General features: G+C 42.8%; 1 protein-coding gene across 1 annotated transcript in view; it reads left to right on the top strand.

The window, feature by feature from the left end:
- LOC126187997 (kynurenine 3-monooxygenase-like) overlaps positions 1-19,367 on the top strand; it is a 172,350-nt gene that overhangs the window by 112,186 nt on the left and 40,797 nt on the right. The window contains exons 6-7 of the mRNA XM_049929406.1: positions 5,472-5,643; positions 9,564-9,815. Coding sequence (XP_049785363.1) covers positions 5,472-5,643; positions 9,564-9,815 — 424 coding nt within the window. The remainder of the gene's footprint in view (positions 1-5,471; positions 5,644-9,563; positions 9,816-19,367) is intronic.

Below are 19,367 nucleotides of genomic sequence, written 5' to 3'. Positions count from 1 at the left end.
TTGTGGTTCAAAAATGGTTCAAATGGCTCTTAGCACTATGAGACTTAATTTCTAAGGTCATCAGTCCCCTAGAACTTAGAACTACTTAAACCTAACTAACCTAAGGACATCACACACATCCACGTCCGAGGCAGGATTCTACGGTCGCGCGGTTCCAGACTGTAGCGCCTAGAACCGCTCGATTTTGTGGTGTCGTGTAAGTTCGACAGTACGGATAATGTTCGTGAGGAGTACAATGACGACGATACGTGCTTAACAAGTGAAAGTGATATTGAAACAGGTATCAAGACATGTAGTTTCATCATCCTTGTCCGACAGGAAACCACGAATCCTGGCTCCAGTGAAACACAGTGAAGGACAAGTGTTGTTCAAGGAGCGGATACTAAACATAATTACGTACATAGAAGATCATCCGCAGCATAGCAAAAAAAAAAAGAGAAGAACCAGTTATGAACACATTTAGAATATGTCCGCACCAATATGACCGTGTAGTGCGTGAGAAAAACTACGAAAATTCAAGGGAGGACAAGGCGCACTTCTTATAGAAACTGGTGTTCGCGCGTTGCAAGGATGCTTGATACAATTTTAAGGGTGTGCATGATAGTGACCTACTACTTTATGCACATCAAATTGCGCGCGATATAGATTACAACGATTTGAAATGAAGCAATGGATGGTTGCGTTAACTTCAAACTGTGCTACAGATTTAGATTTCAAACGAAGCGTCAACATGACGATGCAAAGCAAACTGCGGAATCGGCCCGAAAATTTGTAGATCAGATAAACAAACTTATCCCATCGCTCAGTAAGGAGTTTGTTTTCAACTCCGACCAATCGGGATTTGAAGAGAAAACGCATATGAAAGGAAACCTCGAAATTACAGGTACCAAGAGAGTCGTGTCATGATCAACTAACATCAATGTCTTAACGCATTCGTTTAAAATTGTGCCGACTGTTAATCTAGATGGTAAATTGGCTCGAAAGTTATTTGTGCTGCGGGAAGCTGGAGGTGCTCTACCCCTTACGACTCTTTCTCGTGTGCATGGTGGCACAAGGGGAGTAGAGAATATTTACGTAGCAGCAAGCAAGAGTGGGAAATGGATGTAAGAGAACAACTAGAGCAAACCATCCTTCCATAAAAGTGTTTGACATTGCAGTTTGTACCACTTGGAACCGCTGGACAATTTCAGCCTTCGGATGTTTGTTTTTTCCGTGTCTATAAAACATGTCATCGCACTATCTGTAGCTACGCCTTTATTAGGCAACCAGCTTCACGATAAGCTCCGGCCGGTCGTTGTGGCCGAGCGGTTCTAGGCGCTTCAGTCCGGAACCGTGCTGCTGCTACGGTCGCAGGCTTGAATCCTGCCTCGGGCATGGATGTGTATGATGTCCTTAGGTGAGTTAGGTTTAAGTAGTTCTAAGTCTAGGGGACTGATGACCTCAGATGCTCAGAAGCGCTTAGAGCATTTGAACCGCCCGCATCTCGTGGTCGTGCGGTAGCGTTCTCGCTTCCCACGCCCGGGTTCCCGGGTTCGATTCCCGGCGCGGTCAGGGATTTTCTCTGCCCCGTGATGGCTGGGTGTTGTGTGCTGTTCTTAGGTTAGTTAGGTTTAAGTAGTTCTAAGTTCTAGGGGACTGATGACCATAGATGTTAAGTCCCATAGTGCTCAGAGCCATTTGAGCCATTTTTTGCATTTGAACCATTTGATAAGCTCCATGTTGACTGTTTCACATTTGGTTGCATGCCATTACATTCCGTCAGTTGTTCTCACCCCGTTACACCAATATGATTCTATATCCATTCTTCAAAAGTGGGTACCTAGCTGAACGTCCTGCACGGTTTGTAACTCCCAGGGAGTTCGCCTTCGATCTTGATGGAGCAAACCTCTGCCATCATCGTGACTCGCCATTTTTCATTCGGTGTTCATGGTGCGAGTTAGTGCTTTGATTCGAACATTTCTGGAATGTCGACGATGTTCATTTTGTGAAGTGTAGTGCATATATTTAAAAAAGATTGATTTGAACGAACGCAAAATGTGCAAGGTTGGCGATCTTTTACAGAATCTCGAAATAACGCGGGGACTTCAATGCGAGATGCTTATAATAATTTCCACAACGAAACCTTGTCTCGAAACTTGACAGAAAATCCAAAGAGATTCTGGTGGCGTGTAAAATGCTAGCGGCAAGACAAAGTCAATAATTTCTCTGGCGATAGCAATGGAAATACTATCGACGACTGTGCTGCCGAAGCAGAGATACTAAATACAGCCTTCCTAAATTCCTTCAGCAAAAAAAACGAGATAAATATTACAGGATTCGAATCAAGAACAGATGCCAACATGAGTAGCTTAGAAATAGATATCCTCGGAGTAGTGAAGCAACTTGAAATGACTTAATATTAGCAAGTCTTCCGGTCCAGACTGTATTCCTTTCAGGGCTTGCTGATGCAATAGCTCCATACTTAACAATCATATACCGCCGTTCGCTCGATGAAAGATCCGTACCGAGAGACTGGAAAGTTGCACAGATCACGCCAATATTCAAGAAAGATAGTAGGAGTAATCCACTAAATTACGAGCCCATATCATTAGCGTCGATATGCAGCAGGATTTTGGAACATATATTGTGTTCCAATATTGTGAATTACTTCGAAGAGAACGGTCTATTGACACACAGTCGAGACGGATATAGAAAAAAATGGCTCTGAGCACTATGGGACTCAACTGTTGAGGTCATTAGTCCCCTAGAACTTAGAACTAGTTAAACCTAACTAACCTAAGGACATCACAAACATCCATGCCCGAGGCAGGATTCGAACCTGCGACCGTAGCGGTCTTTCGGTTCCAGACTGCAGCGCCTTTAACCGCACGGCCACTTCGGCCGGCGATATAGAAAACTTCGTTCTTGTCAGACATAACTGGCTCTTTACACACACAAAGTCTTGAGTGCTATTGCAAGGGATTTCAAATGGATTCCCCATTTCTAGATTTTCAGAAAGTTTTTGGCACTGTACCACATAAGCGGTTTGTAGTGAAATGGCGTGCTCATGGCATATCGTCTCAGTTATGTGACTGGATTCGTGTTTTTCTGTCAGAGAGTTCACAGTTCGCAGTTATTGACGAAAGTCATCGAGTAAAACAGAAGTGATTTCTGGAGTTTCTCGAGGTAGTGTTGTAGGCCTTCTGCTGTTCCTTATCTATATAAACTGTTGAATCCTGCTCAGTCGTCGAATAGGAAACCTTGTTTCTCGGATCGCTAGACAACATTCATACAAATTGTATTAATGATTCAGTCCGGTACCGCGCGACTGCTACGGTCGCAGGTTCGAATCGTGCCTCGGGTATGGATGTGTGTGATGTCCTTAGGTTAGTTAGGTTTAAGTAGTTCTAAGTTCTAGGCTACTGATGACCTCAGATGTTAAGTCCCTTAGTGCTCAGAGCTATTTTTTGGCGTGCCGGCGCTTCACTTACGCCGTAACATAAACGATATATGAGACAATCTGAGCAGTTGTCTTAGGTTGTTTGTAGTTGATGCTGTCGTTTATCGTCTATTAAAGTCATCAGAAGATCAAACCAAACTGTAAAACGATTTAGAAAGCATATCTGTATGGTCCGAAAATTGGAAATCGAACTTAAATAATGAAAAGTGTGAGATCATCCACATGACTGCTGAAAGGAATGCGTTAAACTTTGGTTGCACGATAGAGCAGCCAAATCTAAAGGACGTAAATTAAACTAAATACCTAGGAATTGCAATTACGAGCAACTTAAATTGGAAAGAACAAATAGAAAATGCTGTGGGAAAGGCAGACCAAAGACTGCGTATTTTTGGCAGAACACTTAGAAAATGTAACAGATCTGCTAAAGAGACTGCATACATTACGTTTGTCCATCCTTTTCTGGAGTACTGCTGCTCGGTCTGGGATCCTTACCAGATAGGATTAACGAAGTACATCAATTAATTTCAAAGAAGAGCAGTACATTTTGTATTATCGCGAAATATGTGAGGAGAGCCACTGACATTATACAGGATTTTGGGCGGACATCATTAAAACAAAGACGTTTTTCGTTGCGGCGGAATCTGCTCACAACATTTCAGTCATCACTTTTCTCCTCCGAATGCGAAAATATTTTGTTCACGCCGACCTACATAGACAGAAACGATCATCATAATAAAATAAGGGAAATCAAAGCTCGTAGGGAAAGACGTAGGTGTTCTTTGTTCCGCGCGCTGTTCGAGATTGGAATAAGATAGTGTACTAGGCGCTTAAGTGTGATTTACAGAGTATCCATGTAGATGTAAAATGTAGATCTCTGCACCTCCAGGACACTCTTTTTCTGTCGCCCTCCTGATGCACATGGTGATTCATCAGCAGCTAATAATTTTTCTCCCGCAATTGTTAACACAACACTTTCAAATGAGCCATAGTAAAGATTCAACTTGCGACCTCGCACTCACGGAGTCCCTTGTCAGAAGTAAGACAGCGGCATTGAGAACAACACAATCGTGCCAGCTGATAGATAGCAAATAGAAAAGCCGGACGGCAACAAAAATAACGTAGGCTTTAATAACACAACATCAGGCGGATTGTGTTACGTCGTTCGAGAGAAGCGAGCTGCTGCACATTATAACCCAGTAAGGGTTTTTAACTTACTATCAGTTCTTTCTGTTAAAGGTGCTGCATTTGGATGAATTCCATATGAAATTTGTGTACTTAAATGACCTCCGTAAGCTAATTCCCCTCTTGAAAATGCATGATGTTGAGTAAACATAACTGCTACAAGATCGCTTAAAACCCGAGGCATTCAAAACAGTTTTTACGTGGTTGCGTGTCTTAAGGAACCAGTCCGATATCCTTTCGAGGAATTGTCCGCTCACGAATGTCCGGCTGGCTGAGAGATTAGTAGATTTATTGACGGGGGGGGGGGGGGTTATGGTGGGAATAAACAGCGAGGTAATCAATCCCTGGCTGAAAGAAGTTGCCGGGTCTTCTTGCTTCTGCTTGTATGGTTCAGGTTGGGAGGAGCCTGTGAAGCGTTGGTTGATTAAGAGTTTTTGATATTTCTGAGCAACAGTCATACAATAACTTTTAAATGAACACGCCGGCATTTGACTGTATTGTTGTCTACTTAATTACAACCTAGTTTTCGGGGTTTTATACCGTTTTCAAGTGATTGAGCTTATGTCATTAACATATGTTGCAGAACATCAAGCTCGAAATGGCAATAAATTAAGAAAATATTGTCTCCCGACGAAACGCCATATGTAAAAATCATCATCTTGTAAAAAGATCAGTAAATGATAGTGCTAGAACGTCGTATTTGGTTGGCTGGTTTGGGAGAGGGGACGAAACATCGAGGTGTACTGTCCCAACGGATTAGGGAAGGATGAGGAATCAAATCGGCCGTCCCCTTTCAGAGGAACCATCCCGGTCCTGTGAAGCGCGTTCTACGTGCACTTTCGTGTTGCAGACTGGACAATGGGCTGCGCGTGGAGAAGTCCGCGTCGCTGGTGGTGGGCGCGGACGGCGCCTTCTCCGCGGTGCGCCGCCAGATGATGAAGGCGCCGCTGTTCCAGTACAGCCAGCGCTACATAGAGCACGGCTACCTCGAGCTCTGCATACCGCCCACCGCCGACGGAAAGGTGAGAGCGCGCACGGCTTAGTGAAGCATGCACGAGCTGACCAAGCAGTATGAAGGATACTGTCGTGTTATTCATGAAGTGAATAAAACTTCAACATACTACACATTAACCATCTTCGTATCCTTCTTGGACGGCAAGTGTAGGAAGGAAAAGCTGTAATACCGGATCATTCAGAAAGAAAGAATAGATTTCAACTGTTTATTACGGATAAACTATAAATGATAGAAACGCATACAACATTAGATTGGAAGAGGTGGATACCAAGTTTCATTGCATGTGGCCTCACAGATCACCAGACCTCAAATTTTGCGAGTTTTTTCTGTGGGGATACATAAAAGATAGTCTTTGCCTCACCTACGGCAACTACTCTTGAAGAGTTGAGAAATCGAATTGTTGAAGCTGACGATTTAATCAAGAGAGACCTGTTGATACTCGTCTGGAATGAAATGGACTACCGTTTCAATGTTTCTCGGGCAACGCATGGTGCTCATGTTGACTGTTATGGTGTAATGTCTGCGCGAACATGAAACTTTGAAACTTCCTCTATCCAGTGACATGTGCGATATGTTTCTGCCCTTCATAGCTCATATGTAATAAACAACGGAAATCTGTTCATTCTTTTAGAATCACCCTGTACTTTTAAAAGTTCAATAATGGTTTTAGGATAAAATCTAAAGTAAAACTGTCACTATTTAATCACTTTTAACGTGAGTACCACAGATCAGTCCCCTTCATGCGCCATATTTGTTCCCTTATCTGGAGTAGTCGCTATTAAATTCTCTTTGAGACCAAATTATCACACACGAAGAAGAAGTAATCAGTTTGGCGCCAAATTAGTGAGGCAATATCACAACAGGTAGGTACTCATCCATGTGAAACTGCATTATTTGGCCTCCAGAAACTATGAATGTACCACCACATTTCACCAATAACAATGTTTTCAGAGCAACAAAGAATCCGCAAATGCACACCAATACATCTTAATTTGCTGAATAAAACAATATAGTAACAAGAAATCACCAAAGAGGTGGTGCCAAAATGTAGCCGTGAGATCCCAACATTCCCCGATGCAAGACAACCACCATGTGGTTATTGACGAAAAAGCAGTATATAGCTAACTAATAATAATTTTTTTATTCCTGTGGCTGTGAAGCGAGGGAAGGTAATTAACATTAATCTAGCGCTAAAGAGTACTCTAAGCAATCAAATTTTCCTGCGATTGCCATTTGCTGAAGTGGTTGTTTACTAGCGTTCTTTATGTCAGGAGGCTCCTGACTCTACTATACGACGTGGCTGACTGTGTGGATCAGGTGTCGGTCGCGCGTGTATGCCCTAACCAAGGCCATCGCGACTGCGGTGAGGGATACTCATCGTTGGTGCCAATATCTCAGTTACAAAAAAATTGCTCGACACAACTTTTGTTCTTTTTTTATAATGAAATGATTATTAACAATATTCATAATAATCTGCTCGACATATTCCATCATCCAGACCTGTTCCCATGAATCCCTAATTAGCGAGATGCAAGTCGGATATACTTGGAAGGAAGCCTGACAGTTCGTTCTTGGAAGATTCAACATACTACCGGTCTGCTTAAGCTTCATGTACCATACATTTGTATCGTATCGTGATAGCACAGAACATCCTGAACTTTTTTTTTTTTTTACAATGACGATTGAAATGAACTCTACCTGCAAACGAATTTGGTGGTTTATTCTTCCATTTATTACAAATTTGTAAAATAAATATTGCTTCATGATTATAATGGATTCTTGTGGCTTGACAACTGCGTTGTTGTGGAAATATAATTAACTTATTTCCACAGTGTCCTATCTCACGCAGTGATGATGTACCTTGCATACACTCAGAACACACACTACGTTCGTTTGATGAATGTGAGAGAGCTCCTCGGTATTCCAGTAGCTGCATATCTTGACTGTTTTCAGGCAGTGTAATGAACCCTCGATCTGAGGAACACGTGATAGTAGGGATTCGCAGAATAGTCCTATAAAATAAACCCTTAATTTCAGTGTTCTTCTGCTGACAGTGTGTCATAATCGTCGTACAAGGTAGTTACAATTAAAGTTTTGTGCCTTGAGTTGGCGTAGACTGAAACCAATTTCACCATATGAACAGCAAACTTCATATAAATGACGTTGACACTGTTTACACATCCACACAATTAACATGCGTCTCTACAAGCTGAGCAAGGTTTTCTATCACTGAGAGCGAGAGAGAGTTTTTCCGTGGAATAAAGCAGCAGTCTCCATTGAGGCAGCACGTAGACGATACTACTCATTTAATGACAGTACTTCACCGTCACTAGGTCGTGGATTTTCGAATACAACCACTGGATGAAACTCACAGCATGTTTACTGGTGTTCTTGTAAACAACATTACCTGTGATGACATGGAAGTTCTCAAGCTACTGGGTAGGTGATTTATCGATATCCGTTAGTAGCATGTATTTCGAATCCTGTATCGGGCATGGATGTGTGTTATGTTCTTAGGTTAGTTAGGTTTTAGTAGTTCTAAGTCTAGGGGACTGATGACCTCAGATGTTAAGTCCCATAGTGCTTAGAGCCATTTTTGAACATATCTCGGCTATATGGATATCAGGAAACAGGGGTAGGATCTACTACATATATTTACGTGTGTGTAGGAATAATGCTTCGTGGGCTCCAGGCAACGTAATTAAAAATGTGTACAAGTTTAATTTATGTGCAAGGCCAGAGCCACCGTCACAAATTCGATCGCCAGCAGCGCATAAGCGAAGCGCGGGGCAGATGTCTGCGCCGACGCTCCCTCCAATCGACCAGATAGTTTATAAATAGTAATTTCTTACATATATTGATCGACGAGTTCTTTCACAACAGATCATTGACCTCGAATAACACCTATTCAGTGAGATCAAAATGGAGTGTAGTAGGTTGTTAGATTCACACTGGAAGACTTCCTCCTCTCCTGTCTCCTACCTCTCCCCTCCCCTCCCTTGGGTGATCAGCCATGTGCCCCGAATGACCTTCAGTATGACATGTAAGACTGTAATATGATACTGCTCCAAGCTGCTGACTATGCTGAATCAGAGATTTTGGCCAGCTCACCCCCTGACTTTCTACTGTGAGAGAGGGGGGGGGGGGGGTGGAGGGGGGCGTAAGAAGAGACGGACGGAGAGAGGGAGAATGGACATAGATAAGGGGAAGGAGGAGACGGGGAGAGAGGGAAGGAGGAGGAGATGGTTGGAGAAAGTGCAGATGAAGTGATGGACGAAGAGGAAGGGGAGGAGGTGATGAGCAGAGAGACGAGATCAGTATATATATACAAATCGCGTAAATATTTAGCAATGTCAAAGGATTGAGAAGTTCACTGATGTGATGTAAAAGCAACCAAACTGTGTTGGTTTCGCCCTTAGGTTCAAATGGCTCTGAGCACTATGCGACTTAACTTCTGAGGTCATCAGTCGCCTAGAACTTAGAACTAATTAAACCTAACTAACCTATGGACATCACACACATCCATGGCCGAGGCAGGATTCGAACCTACGACCGTAGCGGTCACGCGGTTCCAGACTGAAGCGCCTAGAACCGCACGTCCACGCCGGTCGGCCGCCCTTAGGTGATTCTGCGTCGGTACATAGAATAGAGTATCAGAGTTTCTTCATTCATTTTTGTATAAAAATCGATGAACTATGTGGAAGGGAGGTAGATGAATAGAGTGGAGAGGTGCAGAATCTTCCGATGACAATTTTCGAAATTTTCAAAGAAGCTTTTAAGGTATTCCATAACGTGTTGTTAGGAACCTTACAAGTACGAATGAATGGAAACAAAATGATATATGTGACAGGAATGAGGGTGTTAAACAATGTGGCAACAGCCTACCTGGTGAGAGGATGTATGTGAGAGTGGCCGCCGTGTCCGCAGTTCGCGATGGCGGAGCAGTACCTGCACATTTGGCCGCGCGGCTCCTTCATGATGATCGCGCTGCCCAACCAGGACCGGTCGTGGACCGTCACGCTCTTCATGCCTTTCGAGCAGTTCGAGGCGCTGGACACGCCCCAGAGGCTGCTCGACTTCTTTGGCGAGTACTTCGCCGACTCCATACCGCTCATCGGAAGCAAAAAGCTCGTCAAGGACTTCTTCGCAACCAAGCCGTCGTCCCTCGTCTCCATTAAGGTAAGTGGTCCGCCTCTGCTCTAAACTCTAATTTTTCTTCTCTTTTATCTTATGTTTCCATCTGCAGTCATTATGCTGCGTGTTATCCTTTTGTACCTTTTACTTCTCGTTCCTGACATTCATTCCTTCCCCTTTGGTATTCATCTCCTGTCACAGTTGTTGCTGTTGTATAAGTTAAGTTGACAACAGCGTGGCCGTTTGAGTCCAATGTGCAAATAAATAACAGCCTATAGAAAGTATACTGATTCACTGAATTGTTTCAGCAAAAGCAAAATATAAGATGAAGAAGCGTTCAAACAGAAAGAATGCTAAATAATACGGTGATGGGAAAAAAATCGCAACACTAAAAAATAATTAATGTGGAAAAATACGGGAATACATTTGTCTAGGTAACATATTTAATTGATTAACGTTTCAAGATCACAGGTTGTTGTAAGCGCCAGATAAACCACTGCTGCTGTGAAAAGCTGCTAAATTACTAATCAGAGTAAACGCCAGAATGTTGAATGAAAGCTTGCAAACATGCATCCATTGTGCTGTGTAGGTGCTGGGTGTCAGTTTGTGTGATGAAATTTCATGCCTGTAGTACTTGGTCGGTCAATACGGGGACGGTTAATGCTGGTTGTCAATGACACTAGAGTTGTCGCCTCATGAGGTCCAACATGTGCTCGATTGGACACAGATATAGTGGTCGAATAGGTCAGAGCAATGTGCCGACACTCTATAGAGCATGTTGGCTTACAGCAGCGATACGTGGGCGAGCGTTATACTGTTAGAAAACACCCTCTGGAATGCTTTTCGTGACTGGCAGCACGAAAGGTCAAATCACCAGAGCTACGTACAAATTTGTAGTCAGGACGCGTTGGATAACTATGAGAGTGCTCCTGTTGTACGAAATCGCACCCCACATCATAACTTCCAGTGTAGGCCAAATATGTCAAGCACACACACAGGTTGGTTGCAGACCCTCAACTGACCTCCTCCTAACCAACTCACGGCTACCACTGGCACCAAGGCAGAACTACCTTTTATCAGGAAGCACAACAGATCTCCACCCTACCCTTCAATGAGCCCTCGACTAACACCACTGAAGTCGCAAATGGCGGTGGTGTCTGGTCAGTGGAATGCACGTTGCAGAGCGTCTGGTTCGGAACTGTCCTTGAAGTAACCGATTTGTAACAGTACGTTGAGCCACACTGTGGTGGCAATTGCCGCTCAAAATGCTGCTGCAGATGCAGAAAGATGGGCCAGAGCCATGTGCCGAATACCGTGGCCTTCCCTCTCAGTGGTGCCACGTCGCCGACCGGAGCCCGATCTTCTCGCGTCCTTACATTCCCGTGACCACCGCAGCTAACAATAACGTACAGCGGGTGCATTCCTTTCTGCAGTATCAAAGAAGTAACATCCAGCTTCTCGTAGTCCTATTACACGACCTCGTTCAAACTCAGAGACGTGTTGATAACGGCATCTTTGTAGCCTTAAAGGCATTTTTGACGGACATCAACCCACCACATCCAGTCCCAAATATAACTATCGCTCACGATCGTTACAGCGTGTATTTAAACTCCTATGCGACTGGCACGAATTTTGAATAGACACCGTCTTTCAGATGTACAAATACGCCCTACAACTTTCGTTTACTTCACACAGCCTCTTGATGTTCCAATTTTCTTTCCGTAAGTGTATTTCCATATGCAATCATTGTGCTGCTTGCTCTCGTTCTGTAACATTACCTTCTCCTTCGTAACATTCATTCTTCCCCTTTTGTACTTCACCTCCTCTCACAGTTGTTGCTGTTGTTGTGTGGGTGAAGTAGACGACAGCGTGGCCTTTAGTTCCTATGTACCAACAAATAACAAACTATAGTAACTAAACATTCTTTTATCATAAAAGAAGATTTAATACTTGGAAGAAGCCTGGAGATACTGACAGGTTTCAGATAGATTACATAATGGTAAGACAGAGATTTAGGAACCAGGTTTTAAATTGTAAGACATTTCCAGGGGCAAATGTGGACTCTGACCACAATCTACTGATTATGAGCTATAGATTAAAACTGAAGAAACTGCAAAAAGGTGGGAATTTAAGGAGAAAGGGACCTGGATAAACTGACTAAACCAGAGGTTGTACAGAGTTTCGGGGAGAGCATAGGGGAACAATTGACAGGAATGGGGGAAAGAAATACAGTAGAAGAAGAATGGGTAGCTTTGAGAGATGAAGTAGTGAAGGCAGCAGAGGATCTAGTAGGTAAAAAGACGAGGGCTAGTAGAAATCCTTGGGTAACAGAAGAAATATTGAATTTAATTGATGAAAGGAGAAAATTTAAAAATGCAGTAAATGAAGCAGGCAAAAAGGAATACAAAAGTATCAAAAATGAGATCGACAGGAAGTGCAAAATAGCTAAGCAGGGATGGCTAGAGGATAAATGTAAGGATGTAGATGCTTATCTCACTAGGGGTAAGATAGATACTGCCTACAGGGAAATAAAGAGACCTTTGGAGAAAAGAGAACCACTTGTATGAGTATCAAGAGCTCGTGTGGAAAATCAGTTCTAAACAAAGAAGGGAAAGCAGAAAGGTGGAAGGAGTATATAGAAGGTCTATACAAGGCCAATGTACTTGAGGACAATATTATGGAATTGGAAGAGGATGTAGATGAAGATGAAATGGGAGATACGATATTGCGTGAAGAGTTTGACAGAGCGCTGAAAGACCTGAGTCGAAAAAAGGCCCCGCGAGTAGACAACATTCCATTAGAACTACTGACAGCCTTGGGAGAGCCACTCCTGACAAAACTCTACCATCTGGTGAGCAAGATGTATGAGACAGGCGAAATACCCTCAGACTTCAAGAAGAATATAATAATTCCAATCTCAAAGAAAGCAGGTGTTGACAGATGAGAAAATTGCCGAACAATCAGTTTAATAAGTCACGGATGCAAAATACTAACGCGAATTCTTTACGAACGAACGGAAAAACTGGTAGAAGCCGATCTCGGGGAAGATCAGTTTGGTTTCCATAGAAATATTGGAACATGTGAGGCAATACTGACCCTACGACTTGTCTTAGAAGCTAGATTAAGGAAAGGCAAACCTACGTTTCTAGCATTTGTAGAGTTAGAGAAAGCTTTTGAGAATGTTGACTGGAATACTCTCTTTCAAATTCTGAAGGTGGCAGGGTAAAATACAGGGAGCGAAAGGCTATTTACAATTTGTACAGAAACCAGATGGCAGTTATAAGAGTCGAAGGGCATGAAAGGGAAGCGGTGGTTGGGAAGGGAGTGAGACAGGGTCGTAGCCTATCCCTGATGTTATTCAATCTGTATATTGAGCAAGCAGTGCAGGAAACAAAAGAAAAATTCGGAGTAGGTATTAAAATCCATGGAGAAGAAATAAAAGCTTTGAGGTTCGCCGATGACATTGTAATTCTGTCAGAGACAGCAAAGGACTTGGAAGAGCAGTGGAACGGAATGGACAGTGTCATGAAAGGAGGGTATAAGATGAACATCAACAAAAGTAAAACGAGGATAATGGAATGTAGTCGAATTAAATCGGGTGATGCTTAGGGAATTAGATTAGGAAATGAGACAATTAAAGTAGTAAAGGAGCTTTGCTATTTGGGGAGCAAAATAACTGATTGTGGTCGAAGTAGAGAGGATATAAAATGTAGACTGGCAATGGCAAGGAAAGCGTTACTGAAGAAGAGAAATTTGTTAACATCGAGTATTGATTTAAGTGTCAGGAAGTCGTTTCTGAAAGTATTTGTATGGAGCGTAGCCATGTATGGAAGTGAAACATGGACGATAACTAGTTTGGACAAGAAGAGAATAGAAGCTTTCGAAATGTGATGCTACAGAAGAATGCTGAAGATTAGATGGGTAGTACACATAACTAATGAGGAGGTATTGAATAGGATTGGGGAGAAGAGAAGTTTGTGGCACAACTTGACTAGAAGAAGTGATCGGTTGGTAGGACATGTTCTGAGGTATCAAGGGATCACCAATTTAGTATTGGAGGGCAGCGTGGAGGGTAAAAATCGTAGAGGGAGACCAAGAGATGAATACACTAAACAGATTCAGAAGGATGTAGGTTGCAGTAGGTACTGGGAGATGAAGAAGCTTGCACAGGATAGAGTAGCATGGAGAGCTGCATCAAACCTGTCTCAGGACTGAAGACCACAACAACAACAACAGTAACTAAACTGACTCAATGAATTGTTTTAGCAAACCAAAATATGAAAGAGAAAGCCTGTTATCAGAGAAAGTGCTAAGTGATAATACAAGAATCTCCGCAGACAAATTTAACAAATGTGGCATTTTTCACTTAACTTGTAGTTAATTCAATCTATTAGGACGATGCATAAGTTCTTAGCGTTTTTGTTTTGCATGTTGGTGTTCCGGTTGCTAGAGGTTTATTTATCGAATCAGATTTTTTATTTGTATTTCACTATTTCACTGTTGCTATTTGAATCTATATGTTATTACTTTGTCATTTGGAAATAGTGATTGGAGCCGTGGACGCAAGAAAATGCAGTGCCAAGTGGAGAAATCGGAACATCTCCTACATATTCTTCTCTGTGAGTTCAACAGGGGATGCAACAGCGGAAAATATAAAAATGCAGTAAATGAAGCATGCAAAAAGGAATATAAACGTCTCAAAAATGAAATCGACAGGAAGTGCAAAATGGCTAAGCAGGGATGGCTAGAGGACAAATGTAAGGATGTAGAGGCTTGTCTCACTAGGGGTAAGATAGATACTGCCTACAGGAAAATTAAAGAGACCTTTGGAGAAAAGAGAACCACTTGCATGAATATCAAGAGCTCAGATGGCAACCCAGTTCTAAGCAAAGAAGGGAAAGCAGAAAGGTGGAAGGAGTATATAGAGGGTTTATACAAGGGCGATGTACTTGAGAACAATATTATGGAAATGGAAGAGGATGTAGATGAAGATGAAATGGGAGATAAGATACTGCGTGAAGAGTTTGACAGAGCACTGAAAGACCTGAGTCGGAACAAGGCCCCGGGAGTAGACAACATTCCATTAGAACTACTGATGGCCTCAGGAGAGCCAGTCATGACAAAACTCTACCATCTGGTGAGCACGATGTATGAGACAGGCGAAATACCCTCAGACTTTAAGAAGAATATAATAATTCCAATCCCAAAGAAAGCAGGTGTTGACAGATGTGAAAGTTACCGAACTATCAGTTTAATAAGTCACAGCTGCAAAATACTAACGCGAATTCTTTACAGACGAATGGAAAAACTGGTAGAAGCCGACCTCGGGGAAGATCAGTTTGGATTCCGTAGAAATGTTGGAACACGTGAGGCAATACTGACCTTACGACTTATATTGGAAGAAAGATTAAGAAAAGGCAAACCTACATTTCTAGCATTTGTAGACTTAGAGAAAGCTTTTGACAATGTTGACTGGAATACTCTCTTTCAAATTCTGAAGGTGGCAGGGGTAAAATACAGGGAGCGAAAGGCTATTTACAATTTGTACAGAAACCAGATGGCAGTTATAAGAGTCGAGGGGCATGAAAGGGAAGCAGTGGTTGGGAAAGGAGTGAGACAGGGTTGTAGCCTCTCCCCGATGTTATTCAATCTGTATATTGAGCAAGCAGTAAAGGAAACAAAAGAAAAATTCGGAGTAGGTATTAAAATTCATGGGGAAGAAGTAAAAACTTTGAGGTTCGCCGATGACATTGTAATTCTGTCAGAGACAGCAAAGGACTTGGAAGAGCAGTTGAACGGAATGGACAGTGTCTTTAAAGGAGGGTATAAGATGAACATCAACAAAAGCAAAACGAGGATAATGGAATGTAGTCAAATTAGGTCGGGTGATGCTGAGGGAATTAGATTAGGAAATGAGACACTTAAAGTAGTAAAGGAGTTCTGCTATTTAGGGAGTAAAATAACCGATGATGGTCGAAGTAGAGAGGATATAAAATGTAGACTGGCAATGGCAAGGAAAGCGTTTCTCAAGAAGAGAAATTTGTTAACATCGAATATAGATTTAGGTGTCAGGAAGTCGTTTCTGAAAGTATTTGTATGGAGTGTAGCCATGTATGGAAGTGAGACATGGACGATAACTAGTTTGGACAAGAAGAGAATAGAAGCTTTCGAAATGTGGTGCTACAGAAGAATGCTGAAGATAAGGTGGGTAGATCACGTAACTAATGAGGAGGTATTGAATAGGATTGGGGAGAAGAGAAGTTTGTGGCACAACTTGACTAGAAGAAGGGATCGGTTGGTAGGACATGTTCTGAGGCATCGAGGGATCACAAATTTAGCATTGGAGGGCAGCGTGGAGGGTAAAAATCGTAGAGGGAGACCAAGAGATCAATACACTAAGCAGATTCAGAAGGATGTAGGTTGCAGTAGGTACTGGGAGATGAAGAATCTTGCACAGGATAGAGTAGCATGGAGAGCTGCATCAAACCAGTCTCAGGACTGAAGACCACAACAACAACAACGGGGATAATGCCATTGGATAGAGCATGGCAAGAAAATGGTTCCCTGGTTTACTCGTTTTAAGGAGGATCGTTTTGACATTAATGACTCTTCATGTTCAGGAAGGCCTTCGGGGGTTTGATGACGATCGTTTAAACACATTAATCCGCAATGATCCACGTCAGTGTGCTTGGGAACTGGCAAATGTGATGAACTGTGGTCATTCCACCGTCGTGCGACACTAGCACGAAACGGGAGGTTCAGAAATCGGGTATGTGGGTACGGCCTGATCTAAGCAAAAAAAAAAAAAAAAAAAAAAAAAAAAAAAATATATATATATATATATATATATATATATATATATATATATATATATATATATAGATCATTGGCCGTTATGTGCATCTCTCGTCATCACATGGCTTGTGAACAGCACCGACCATTCCTATCCTGAATCGTTATTGGTGACAGGAAATGCTAAGGAAAGGAGTAGTTGAGCCCAAACAAAGCAGCAACTCCCCGTGCAAAGGTCTGCACGCATGCACAAAATATAATGTTACGCATCTGGTGGAACAGCTACCGTGTAGTGTGCTACGAATTGGTTCCCCGAGGTGTAACCATCACTGCTGACATGTATTGTCAACAACTGAGAGGTCTTGCAGATGGATCCCAGAAAAAAAGCGCAGAAGATTGCGTCAAGTGATGCTACTCCACGATAACGGTCGCCCGCATTCTGCTAGACAGAAAACAATATACTGGAGTTGGGTCGGGAAATCATTCTGCGCCACCTTATTCATCTGATCTTGCGCCCCCAGATTTTCAGCTTTTCCGCTCTCCATCGAACAGCCTTCAAGGAACTTCCTTTCCGGATGAAAATGCGCTTTGAATATGGCTCGACGAGTTCTTCGCCTCAAAACCACGTGCGAGGTGCATTCAAGTTCTAAGGCCTCCGATTTTTTTTCTAATTAACTACTCACCCGAAATCGATGAAACTGGCGTTACTTCTCGACGTAATTGCCCTGCAGACGTACACATTTTTCACAACGCTGACGCCATGATTCCATGGCAGCGGCTAAGGCTTCTTTAGGAGTCTGTTTTGACCACTGGAAAATCGCTGAGGCAATAGCAGCACGGCTGGTGAATGTGCGGCCACGGAGAGTGTCTTTCATTGTTGGAAAAAGCCAAAAGTCACTAGGAGCCAGGTCAGGTGAGTAGGGAGCATGAAGAATCACTTCAAAGTTGTTATCACGAAGAAACTGTTGCGTAACGTTAGCTCGATGTGCGGGTGCGTTGTCTTGGTGAAACAGCACACGCACAGCCCTTCCCGGACGTTTTTGTTGCAGTGCAGGAAGGAATTTGTTCTTCAAAACATTTTCGTAGGATGCACCTGTTACCGTAGTGCCCTTTGGAATGCAATGGGTAAGGATTACGCCCTCGCTGTCCCAGAACATGGACACCATCATTTTTTCAGCACTGGCGGTTACCCGAAATTTTTTTGGTGGCGGTGAATCTGTGTGCTTCCATTGAGCTGACTGGCGCTTTGTTTCTGGATTGAAAAATGGCATCCACGTCTCATCCATTGTCACAACCGACGAAAAGAAAGTCCCATTCATGCTGTCGTTGCACGTCAACATTGCTTGGCAACATGCCACACGGGCAGCCATGTGGTCGTCCGTCACAATTCGTGGCACCCACCTGGGTGACACTTTTCGCATTTTCAGGTCGTCATGCAGGATTGTGTGCACAGAACCCACAGAAATGCCAACTCTGGAGGCGATCTGTTCAACAGTCATTTGGCGATCCCCCAAAACAATTCTCTCCACTTTCTCGATCATGTCGTCAGATCGGCTTGTGCGAGCCCGAGGTTGTTTCGGTTTGCTGTCACACGATGTTCTGCCTTCATTAAACTGTCGCACCCACGAATGCACTTTCGACACATCCATAACTCCATCACCACATGTCTCCTTCAACTGTCGATGAATTTCAATTGGTTTCACACCACGCAAATTCAGAAAACGAATGATTGCACGCTATTCAAGTAAGGAAAACGTCGCCATTTTAAGTATTTAAAACAGTTCTCATTCTCGCCGCTGGCGGTAAAATTTCATCTGCCGTACAGTGCTGCCATCTATGGGACGTATTGACAATGAACGCGGCCTCATTTTAAAACAATGCGCATGTTTCTATCTCTTTTCAGTCCGGAAAAAAAAGTCGGAGGCCTTAGAACTTGAATGCACCTCATACTACAGTTGCAGAATCGAAAAGTTCCCCAGACTTGTAAATAGTGAAAAAGAATATATTATTGATGACTAAAGTATCCATCTGTAGCGTTTATTAAACTTGTGGAAAAACGCACCAACGCAACCCAATATTTACACAGACCAAACCGGTAGGAATTTTAGAACTAATTAGCCTGAGCACCTCAGAGTCTCGTAAGGTGACAGTACACTCTCAATTTTTGCAGATCGTCTGAGACACGAAAGCCACTACCCAAATAATATGGAAACTAATCTGAAGACCCTCAGATAAACCAATAGTATCTACCAAAAATGCACAATAGTGGAGAACTTCCACATATAAAACTCAAAAAAAGTGTTGAGTGAACATACAAAACACTATTCGACACAATTAAAAGACACTTCTTCAAAGAAATCGTAGTATTGAAAAAAGCTCTGTTGTCCGAAAACTTCTCACCCCGCCCCAGACCACTTTCTCCTTCTTTATACTTCTCTCTCTCCCCCCTCATGCGCACGCACACACACACACACACACACACACACACACACACACACACACACAAATCAAATATGTTTATCTCAGGCCCTGTATCACATAAACTTGCACAAAATGCTCAAAATTATCGCCACAGTGGACAAAAAGAAGACGACAAACAAGAGAGCAGCGACAATAACATAGAATCTCTCTAGATCTACATTCATATTCCGCAAGCTACCGTGTAGTGCGTGGCGGAGAGTACCCTGTATCACAACTAATCATTTCCTTTCCTGTTCCACTTGCAGACAGAGCGAGTGAAAAACGACTGTTTTTATGTCTCCGTGTGAACACTAATTTCTCGTATCTTATCTTCTTGTCCCTACG

The sequence above is a fragment of the Schistocerca cancellata genome, chromosome 5 (genome assembly GCF_023864275.1).
Source record: "Schistocerca cancellata isolate TAMUIC-IGC-003103 chromosome 5, iqSchCanc2.1, whole genome shotgun sequence".
NCBI classification, from domain to species: Eukaryota; Metazoa; Arthropoda; class Insecta; order Orthoptera; family Acrididae; genus Schistocerca; species Schistocerca cancellata.
This window is presented reverse-complemented; position numbering and strand designations above follow the sequence as displayed.